General features: G+C 43.1%; 1 protein-coding gene across 1 annotated transcript; it reads right to left on the reverse strand.

Moving 5' to 3' along the window:
- Positions 1-1,063: 1,063 nt before the first annotated feature.
- On the reverse strand, positions 1,064-11,165 carry LOC137318788 (scavenger receptor cysteine-rich type 1 protein M130-like). The gene is made up of 11 exons (XM_067981436.1): positions 10,841-11,165; positions 9,727-10,041; positions 9,561-9,638; positions 9,158-9,466; positions 8,110-8,238; positions 7,762-7,851; positions 7,035-7,124; positions 5,544-5,633; positions 4,618-4,743; positions 2,710-2,811; positions 1,064-2,616 (listed from the first exon to the last, which is right to left on the reverse strand). Coding segments are annotated over exons 4-10 (780 nt in total). The 5' UTR covers positions 9,411-9,466; positions 9,561-9,638; positions 9,727-10,041; positions 10,841-11,165; the 3' UTR covers positions 1,064-2,616; positions 2,710-2,809.
- Between the last annotated feature and the right edge of the window lie 427 nt (positions 11,166-11,592).

Raw genomic sequence — 11,592 nt, forward strand, 5'->3', positions numbered from 1 at the left:
ATAAATATCACTGCTGTATGATGAAGTACACACCAGTAGGACGTGACATCATTCTATAAATATCACTGCTGTATGATGGAGTACACACCAGCAGGAGGTGACATAATTCCATAAATATCATTGCTGTATGATGGATTACACACTAGCAGAAGGTGACATTGTTCTCTCAATATCACTGCTGTATGATGGAGTACACACCAGCAGGAGGTGACAATATTCTATAAATATCACTGCTGTATGATGGAGTACACACCAGCAGGAGGTGACAATATTCTATAAATATCACTGCTGTCTGATGGATTACACACTAGCAGAAGGTGACATTGTTCTCTCAATATCCCTGCTGTATGATGGAGTACACACCAGCAGGAGGTGACATTATTCTCTCAATATCCCTGCTGTATGATGCAGTCCCCATCCTGGTCCCAGATCTACATCCTCACCCAGAGCTCTGATCAGCCTCGACATCCCACTCGTAACTTTCACATGATCCTCATCTCCCACCCGAACTCTTACATTATGACTGTCCATTGACGTTATGCCAGTTAGAAATTTAACAGAAATCAAGGGCAGGAGCAGATGTTTAATGACCACTGGATTTTGCTGAGCACCATTTAATCTTTGAATTATCGGTAACTGTTTTCCTTAAACCCCACACTCGGCCGCAGGAATAACTTGTGTGAGATGGGGATTCGACTGACACAAACAGGCTGATTTTTTTCTGTGACGTCCTGATGGACTTTTTCCAAAAAGCAGAATCCAAATTGAGTTATATTTCATTTTGAAACCGATGTCCCTCGTTGGTTCCATGAGGCTTTCAGAGAAACTGGAATATTTGTGTGTTGGTGATTCTGTTGGAACCGCAATAGTCTGATTAAAATGTAACTAAAACGGATGATCCCGATACGAAAGCAATGGTGAGGACAGCAATTTTACTTAATAATAGCAAAGCACCGCAGTTCTCAGTCTGTTACATCAGATATTTTTAATATTCTTCATTAACAACATTTGAGTAAAAACAGCGACATAAAACGATACAAAGTTCATCAGCTGATAAAACAATTCAATTCAAACTACATTTTCCGCAGAATTACATCAGTTAAAAAAATTCCCCATGTTTATTTATAGAAGAAAGACATTAAATCTATTTATTTTACAACAATAACTTGCTTTTTAAATGGCACCTTTAAGGTAGAAAAAAATCCCAAGGCGCTTCAAAGAGAATGTGAAATAAAGGCAACACAGAGTGAAGGAGAGGGAAGAGGAGGCATGAGACGCAGCTTGATCAAAGAGCCGGGTGTAACTCGGGCCGAGGGAAATTGATCCTCGGGGGAGTGGAGCGGGGTGATTCTAGAATATGGGAGCTCGCCGGCTGAAGGCCGAGGCGCTGATGGCAGATTGGACGGAGGGAGAGTTAGAAGAGATCCGAGTCAGAGGGCGGGGAAAATTGGGTGTCTGGGGTTGTCAGGCTGGAGGAGGTAACAGAGAAGAAGGTGATAAACCTGTTAAAAATAAAAGGGACCCTTCCCTTATTGAACAGAGATATAAAGTAAAAAGCAAAGAAGTTATGGTAAACTTTTATAAATCACAGGTGAGGCCCCAGCTGGAGTATTGTGTCTCATTCTGGGCACCACATTTTAGGAAGGATGTGGAGGCCTTGGAGAGGGTGCAGAGGAGATTTACTGGAATGGTACAGGGGATGAGGTAATTCAGTTATGTGGAGAGACTGGGGAAGCTGGGATTGTTCTCCTTGGAACAAAGAAAGTTAAGGGGAGATTTGATAGAGGTCCTCAGAATAGTTAGGGGTTTGATAGGGAGTAAATCCGGATAAACCGTTTCCACTGGCAGGAGAGTCGGTAACCAAAGGGCACACACTTAAGATAATTATCAACAGAACCAGAGAGGAGATGAGGAGACATGTTTTATTTACACAGGGAGTTGTTACTGGCCTGGACCGCTCTGCCTGAAAGGGTGGTGGAAGCAGATTCAATAGTAGCTTTTAAAAGGGAATTGCATGTATTGGAGTGATTCGGTTGGCTGCATTCTCGCCTCTGAGTTAGAAGATTGTGGGTTCATTCCCACTCCAGAGAATTGAGCACAATATCTAGGCTGACACTCCCAGATCAGTCCGGAGGGAATGCTGCACTGCCAGAGGTGCGGTCCTTTTTAATGAGATGTTGAACCGATGCCCCATCTGCCCTCTCGGGTGGACGTGAAAGATCTCATCGCACTTTTTCGAAGAAGAGCAGGGGAGTTATCCCTGGTGTCCTGGCCAATATTTATCCCTCAATCCACATCACGAAAACAGATCATCTGATATTATAACATTACTGTTTGTGGGATCTTGCTGTGCACATATTGGCTGCCGCACTTCCTATATTACAACATTGACTCCAATTCAGAAGTATTTCATTGGTTGTAAAGTGCTTTGGGGCGTCCGGAGGTTGAGTAAGGCGCTATATAAATGCAAGTCTTTTTTTCTTTTTGTATATTTGAAAATGAAACAATTGCAGGGCAATGGGGAAAGAGCGGGGGATTGGGACTAATTGGACAGCTCTTTCAAAGAGTCGGCACAGGCACGATGGGCCGAATGGCCTCCTTCTGCGCTATCAGATTCTATAGATTGAGAAGGCAAATTTCATGGAGGGATTTTAGCAGAAAATAAAGCTGTCTTAGCAACGAACATGAGATAATATGTAAAATACCCACGGCTGTGGAGACAGTCAGTCGAGATTCGTCCATGATCGAGCCGAATACTTTAGGACTTCCGGTGATGAATTCACATCCGGTTGGAATATTTCAACCAAAATTCTGCCACGAAACAAAAGAAAACATGTTGGTAAATGAAGTTCATTAACTCATTCCCACTCTGTAAATTGACTAAATACAGACAGTGACGATCAGGCTTTATTTTAAACTGATGTGTCTCACATTCTCTGGGACATTTGCAATTTATGAATTTAAGACAATTTTAGACAGTTGATAACTTTTATGAAATTGAAACTCAAATTGTCCGCATAAAGAGGCAATGGGACAGAAGACTGAGGAAATCTTTCCAATTGTGGATGGCCGGTCAGGAGCTCTCACCTCACTGTTAAAAACTGTCCACTAATAAAGTCAAATCAATCTGGGTTATGGCCGGGGCCGACCGTGCCCGGGTTTCTTTCCCGCATTTCTTTTGAAAGGAAATTCTCCTGCTTGTTTATGAATCCCTCCAATGTCCGGACCATCCACCACTGCAACTTGCTCTACCACAGACACCAACACACGCCCTCCACGTCTCTGACGATGGTCTGTTGTGAATCACCCCACTCCACTCCCCCCACTATCAATGTTGACCTTTCGCAAATCACCCATTTGCATTCAGTATTTAATTAATTCTCGGGATGTGGGATGACGCTGGCAAGGCCGGCGTTTATTGCCCATCCCTAGTTGTCCTGAGAAGATGGCGGTGGGCCTTTGTATTTCTCCACCTGAATGCACAGATCTCACTCTCCTCACTCCTAGGCATCAAGCTCCATGTTGGAGCACGTCCTCGGTCTGGACCCCAAGTGTTTCCCAGATTCCATGCAACATTTCCAAACCCCACCCTTTGAAAGCACCTGAGAACGCTTCTGTTGGCAGGACATGGACACCATTGTGTGCATCAGTGATGGTATCAGCTGCTCACTCATCACATGTAATACGGTTGACAGTCAGAGCCTTTATTCGGCCTCAAAAACCTTACATAACTGCAACCTCAACAGAACCCTGCCATTGCCCCAGTCTGGTGTTTTCTTATTCCCACACTCATCCTTCAGTAAAGTTGTCAGTTTCGTGCAAATTGAAGCTGAATTTTGCTGTGGACCAGTGCTCACTGGGTTGTATCTGGAACTGGGACTGATATTGTCTGAACTCACTCAGAGCTCGCACTAGGGGACGCTTCCATTACACTATTCAGGGCTGAACTTTAACCCGGACGTGAAATGTTACTGTCAATCCCTCACGACCACCGACCACCCTTTTGTTTCCAAATGAAGAACCTTCTGAACATTGCGCTGTTTGTTGAGCGAGTCCGGTGACCTGGCCTCAGCCAATCTTCTTGGCAACAATATGCAGCTGTTGAAGTCCCTCTGACCGAATTTTGTCTTCTGACCCCTCGGGTCAGTGCCTTTTGCTCCATTGTCTCAGTGTAAGAATTGAGTCTATATTATTCTTTTGATTTGTTTGGAAAATCCTTCTGTCAAACTGGAGAAGTAGAGAGATAGAGAAATAGATGTAGAAAGATGGAAAGAGAGAAATATGGAGGGAGATAGATGAAGAGTGAGATTGAGAGAGACGATGATAGAGAGATAGAAATGATGATAGAGAGCGACATATATATAACTGGATAAATAGACAGACAGAGTCAGACAGAGATACAGAGCAAGAGACAGAGAGAGGGAGAGAAAGAGGGAGGGGATACAGAGACTGAGATTGCTGCATGTGGAAAGCCAGAAAGATAATTTGCACTTTCCTCCCCAACTTTTTTAATAATAGAATATTTCTGGTCAGGGATCTGTCAATAAACAGACTAATGGACTCTCGGTCGATTACTGAGAACTAACTATCTGGGCCGTTCTACTGAATTGAACTCACAGTCTGTGGCGGGGTGGTCCGCGGTCCTTCTGAGTGTGAGACGGAAGCTTCTGTCCAGCAAGGAGTCACAATGCGTGCTGCTCGGGGTCGCGCCCTCAACATCGGCACAACTCCCCCGAACTGGTGCTGGAAGGAAACGATTGTTGGGAATCAGAGAAGGAGTTTTAAAACGTACTTCAGAGAAAAACACAAACCCCTTTTTACACAATCATCAAACTACAGGAAGCAGTTTGGGACCATCGACAATATGGAATAATCCTCAGTCCTAGAAAAGAGAAAGCAAAGGGGTGATATATAGAATGGTTACAAAATAGGAGGCCATTCGGCCCATCGAGCCCGTGCAAGTTAAAGCCTTTGGGGATGCTGGGAATTGAACGCGGGACCTCACATATGCAATGCTATATCCCCACTGATCGAGGTATTTAAGATTATAAAAGGCTTTGACAGGGGAGAAGTAGAGAAAAGATTTCCACTTGTGGGAGAGACAAAAACTGGAGATCATAAATATAAAATAGTGGCTAGTAAATCCAATAAGGAATTCAGGAGAAACCTTTTCACCAACATGTAACCGTAGGCGTTAATTATTGCCGCAGGTATTGGCGAAAAAAATTGAAATTGCTTTCTCCGCTATTTTAACATTGAGTTTGATTTATTTCTTTAAACTGGACTTATTTCGTTGTCATGATAGCCGGTAATTGAGTGTGGTATGACAGGGTTAAGTGTTCGTCGGCTTAATCACCAACAGCAATTTTCGGGCTTTTTAGGGCAACAGGCATGAGTCATCCAATGGGAACTTTCAACACAAATTGTAAAACAATTGTACGAATGGCGATTAATGATTGGCATTGGGCTGGTGCAATTGTACAGAAATGTGTTTACAAATAAAGGAATGAGTCGGCAGCCTCCGAGCCCAGGGGTTAACTTACCAGGACCCTCTGCGCTGGGGGTCTGATCATTCAATGGGCCAGAATCAGTGTCATCGTAATCCTGTTTACTGAGGCGCTCTCTGGTCCAATCTATAAAAGGAAATGTTCATTTTAGCGGAGAACAGCGGTGGAGCCGCAAGGCGGTCTTTTCCAGACCATTTAAACAGAGTTTTCCTAAATTAATGACGCACACGTCCTGACAAGTATTCAAGGGAACCCATCGGGTGGAGCTCCTGGATTCCTGATTGACATCACGGCCATTATTACAATCTGATGGCAAAACAATCACCATCACCGGTTTAGGGATCTGGGTGCGTGAGAAACTATTTTAGTTATTCCTGGCTCTTTGTCACCCTGTGTGTATCATTTTGTCGATGTTTCAAGCAGTGGCTGGTGCTTAATTATCAAATTCACAAAATATTACACAGAAGCTGAGAAATTACACACCGAACATAATATTTACAAAATATTACACAGAATCTGAGTAATTAAACACCGAACATAATATTTACAAAATATTACACAGAATCTGAGTAATTACACACCGATCATAATATTTACAAAATATTACACAAAATCTGATTAATAAGGTATCGAATTTCATTCACAAAATATTACACAGATATGAGTAATTACACACCGAATGTCATATTTATAAGATAATACACAGATCTAAGTATTTACAAACCAAATGTCACGAACAAAATATTACTCAGATCTTAGTATATAATGAGCAAGTTGATAATGTGGTGAAGAAAGCATATGGGATACTTGGCTTTGTAAATAGAGGTATCGTATAAAAAATAAGGAAGTCATGTTGAACCTTTACAAATCACTGGTTAGGCCTCAGCTGGGGTATTGTGTACAAATCTGGGCACCACAGTTTAGGAAGGATGTAAAGCCTTGGTGAGGATACAGAGCAGGTTTATCAGGATGATATCAGGGATGAGGGACTTCAGATTTGTGAAGAGATTGGAGAAGCTGGGATTGTTTTCCTTGGAGCAGAGAAGGTTAAGGGGAGAACTAATAAAGATATTCAAAATTATGAGGGGGTTTGATCGAGCCAGTCCGGAGAAACTGTTTCTTTTGGCAAGTGGGTCGGTAAACAGAGGTCACAGATTTAAAATAATTGGCAAAAGAACTAGAGAGGAAATGAGGAGAAATTGTTTCTCTCAGATCTGGAACGCACTACCTGAAAGGGCGGTGGAATCAGATTCCATAGGAACTTTTAAAGGCAATTCGGTATGTACGTGAAGGGGACTAATTCACAGCGTTATGGGAAAAAGCTGGGGTGTGGGACTAAATTTGACAGCTCTTTCAAAGAGCCGGTACAGACACGACGGGCCGGATGGTCTCCTTCTGTGTTGTAAAATTCTATGATCTGAGTAATTACACAACGAAAGGACATTTACAAAATATTACACAGATCTGAGTAATTAGATGCGGAATGTAACAGTCACAAACTATTACACAGTTCTGGGTAGTACATACCTTCAGGATTCTGCGAGTTCTGGTCGGTTTGATGTAAACTTGAACTGGTATAATATTCCAGATCAATCTCTCCGCTATTAGATCGATAAACTGTCAAAACAAATGAGAACGGTGAAGAACATTTAATGTAAATTAAGGCTGTTAAATTCTTTCAAATACACAAACGCTGTCATACAGAAATCTTGTCAACTGTTCAGATCGCCAGCAAATACCATCATTAGTTAGTATGATACCAGAATACAAAGACAAAAATACATTTACAGTCTTCACACCTCAGAGCCTTTGTAATAAGTGTGATCATATTCATTGTATGGACTCTTAAACCGCAGTGCTCTCAGTGATCCCACCTGTGGGAGCAACACGGAGCATCATTGCCCTCTGCGGCAAGGAGAGTGTGATAAACTGCACAGTGACTGCTCAGAGTACATCGACACAATCTTCTGAATGAGAGTAGGGAAAAACACTCAAAAAAAAGCTTCAGAATTAGAAACTAGGAGGACTGTGAAAAGACAGGAAAGGGAGAAATATAGAAATCCCATCAAACATGAAGCTGACAACAGTTAATAATCTGAACAATCAGACAGCACCATGTTCACCGTGAAAGGAGGTGTCCTGTGAACAGGGCCGAATATCACGGGACTGGTCCCAAATACATTCAATGCAGCGGAGTTTTATTGGGGGGAAGCGACACCTGGACAGACAGAACATGTCATGGGGTGGGACTCACGCGATCCTCTTCCAGCTGTAATGTCATCGATTTCTTGATAAATTGGTTCACCCGGTCTGGAAATCGTATAACTGAAGCTACGATTTTTCACTGTTTAGGAGTAAAACAGATATATTTCATTCATTGTATTCCGGACTCCTCCCGACAGCTATCTCCAAGGAACAGAACAAAATCCACCGAATAAATGACCCCTGTCTTGTTCCATTCAAAACCACAAAATAGAATGTACTTTCAAGTGTGAGAAGGTGACTGATTCACAACTGGGATCGAGCATTACAGCGAGCAATTTACAGCCCCTTAACACACACAGAAAACTGCTGATCACCGAGGCTCTAAGATTAAAGGTACCTCTTCTTGATGACTGTCTCTGTTGTTGTACAGTTAGTGCAATCAGCACAAAAACCAACAGGGTTCCCAGGATGATGGAAACGGCAACCGGCGTGGATATTATTCCCCCCGGGATCAGCACATCTGTAACTAAAACAGACACGAGGAAAATGATCCGACCAAAGCAGCGATTTCTCCATTGACAAGACTCAAATCTAACTAAGGTCGAGAGTTAATGCTGGATTTTTAGTCAAGGAGCAGAAAACTATCGCAGTAAATAGGAACTTTGAGATAGGGTCACAGCAGGAAGTTCTTATAACAAGGACAAGGATTGAAGAGGAGACAAACTGGCTGTGGGTCAGTTGATTTGTTGCATGTCACAATTGAAGGGGCAGTAACTATGGTCAAAACTTAATGAATTTAAATTGGGATAAAGCATGAATGAAAGACAATAATATATATTTGTATTTATTGTTTGCCCTATCAATTCGAAACGTTTGAAAATACTTGGCACAATGAATCTCCACTTGAACTGCCGTAACTGTCGGCAGAGAGACAAACGATAGGCGGAGTGACAGAGGAGGGGCAATGAGGAGTTTGATTAAGACAAACAGAGCGAATTATTGTGGGAACAGCGACAAGTCTGCTTCAATGAAACAACACTTCCAGAAAGGGGGGAAATTCGCCCACTTAAATTGAGGCTGTTTGTCGGAAGAGAACAAACTGGAGAACTGGTTTGTTACAGGAAACAGGGGGAAGGGGATATGGTTCAATCTTAGAATGTTTGAAACAACAAACAGTCTCATCTTATCAGTAAACAGAGTGACTACTGATCCGGATCAATCAATATTCTCAAATTAAAGAACAAAATAATTTCTACTGAAAAGTACATGTCGTTTTTTTGCAGTTTTATGGGGAGATGACAAAGCCGAATATTCAATATCAGTTGAAAGGAAATCAGCATTTTACACTCTCGCTTTTAAAATAGATAACAAGAGATTTCCTATGAAGCACGGAAATGAATAAATGAAGGCGTCCATTGATTGAATAAACATGTTCCTGCTCCTACCAGAACACATCACACTGGCGACTTTGTGAGCACAGACCCGCTGAGCCCATGTTGATGACCGACAGTCCCACAGGAAGAGTTCGCTTCCCTTGCACTGGACTCTGTTCAGCCATACAGGGCCCTCGCCTTTCCCATACACGGGCTCCCCGGAATCGGCAAGGGCGGAGCCGCAATCGAGCTGCCGGCACACCACACGGGCCTCTCGCCTATCCCAGGAATCGTCACACACCGTCCCCCATGTGTTATTGAACATGATCTCAACTCTTCCCGAACAGTTAGTCTTTCCTCCAACTAACCGTAATTGTTGACCTGAATATAGCAACAAATCAACAGGAAGTTCAGTTATTTTATGACTCATTAGCGGAATCCCACGTAAAGACCATATTATTTAAAAGGAAACTACCTGGTAAATGTTCACTTGTGTGGTCAGGTGTCCCAGTACAAGAATGGAAACTGTCGCTCTTCGTTAACGATTGATTTCCTGCAGTACAAGACACATGCGCCAAATGATGCACTGTAGTAAAGATATCCATGAATGGTACTTGCACTGAGTAAACACAGGCTGTTACCTGAGCAAACCACACCGGCATCCTCTCTGTGCTTACAGTCATGCTGAGCCCATGGTGCGGAGAGACATTGCCACAAGAAGGACTCGTGTGACCGGCATTCAACGTTATCCAGCCAAATGGGCCCAGTCCCTTCTCCAAAATGGGCTTCGAATGGAATCTTGATAACTGATCCACAATCCAGCTGTTTACAGACCACCTCACCGTCTTTCTTATCCCAGTCATCGTAACAAACTGTTCCCCAGGATCCTCGATAGAACACCTCCACTCGGCCCTCACAAGGATGACGTCCTTTCACTAATCTGATCTCCTTATGCTCTGTGAATAGAAGTGAGTGTCAGTAACTCGACAATGATGAAGGAATGTTGATACAGCCCTCTGTCATCGACATCTGATGGGGTGAGGAAGGGATATTGATACAGCCCTCTGTCACTGACATCTGATGGGGTGAGGAAGGGATATTGATACTGGAATCTGTCACCGACATCTAATGGAGTGAGGAAGGGATATTGATACTGGAATCTGTCACCGACATCTGATGGAGTGAGGAAGGGATATTGATACTGGAATGTGTCACCAACATCTGATGGAGTGAGGAAGGGACATTGATACTGGAATCTGTCACCGACATCTGATGGAGTGAGGAAGGGATATTGTTACTGGAATATGTCACCGACATCTGATGGAGTGAGGAAGGGATATTGATACTGGAATATGTCACCGACATCTGATGGAGTGAGGAAGGGATATTGAGACTGGAATCTGTCACCGACATCTGATGGAGTGAGGAAGGGATATTGATACTGGAATCTGTCACCGACATCTGATGGAATTCGCTTCACTGTTAATGTTTATAAATTCAGTCCTGGACTACAGGGGGAGAGTTTCAGTGAACAATACCGCCTCCTAATCTCTAATGACTCCCGGCCTTTTACCGTCTCGATCAATTCATTCATCACTGGCTCGGGAAGATGATCAAGTGTTTCGTCCCTTCCATATATGTACATCCTTTACCCGTTTTATATGAACACACTCCTGTTGTCTTTAGTTTCTTATCTGAATATACAATCCTTTCTCCTTTAACATGAATACCCTCTTGCTGTGTCGACTCACTTACCTGAACATACGATCCTGACATCTTCTTTATGAATACAGTCATGCTCTCCCCAAGGTGATGAATCGCACTCCCAAAGTAGCGACTCGTTACCCGTGCATCTCAGTTCATCCAACCAAATTGGCCCCGAGGCCTGGCCACAGGAAACCGGAGCTGTCGCCGTGAGTGAATATCCACACCCCAGTTGCTTGCAAACAACATTGGTGTCCAATGGATCCCAGGAATCATCACATACTGACCCCCAGGCACCATTGTAGTAAATTTCCACTCTCCCAGCACAAGGACTTCCGCCATCCACCAGTCTTATCTGTTTATGTTCTGTTGCAAATCAAGTAGGTTATATTAGATGTAATGGATTGAAAGAGCTTGATTAGTCCTTGCAACATTTCTACAAGTTGCCTTCCCTTTTATTCCACCAATCCCCCTGTCTCTTCTCCAGTATCAGCTGACTCCTGCAGGACCACAGTACAAATGAACGGCAATAGAAATTACCAACTGGCCTCTCCTTCCGTTCCGTACACTAACCACAGACAATCCGCAGTGTCAGCAACTCTCCTCACTACATTTCCGAGGTAAAAAAAGGTTTGCGATTTGTTCTAGTTCCTTCCATAGGCACTTACAGCACACAGAAAGCCCATTTGTCAGCTACTAGCCAGATAAGTCAACAACTGATCCCACTTTCTTTCTCTCTCCCAAAGCACTGAATGTTGATCTGATTCAAATGATGACTCACATTCTCCGTTAAAATGCAATAG

The sequence above is a fragment of the Heptranchias perlo genome, unplaced genomic scaffold (assembly GCF_035084215.1).
Source record: "Heptranchias perlo isolate sHepPer1 unplaced genomic scaffold, sHepPer1.hap1 HAP1_SCAFFOLD_73, whole genome shotgun sequence".
Taxonomy (NCBI): Eukaryota; Metazoa; Chordata; class Chondrichthyes; order Hexanchiformes; family Hexanchidae; genus Heptranchias; species Heptranchias perlo.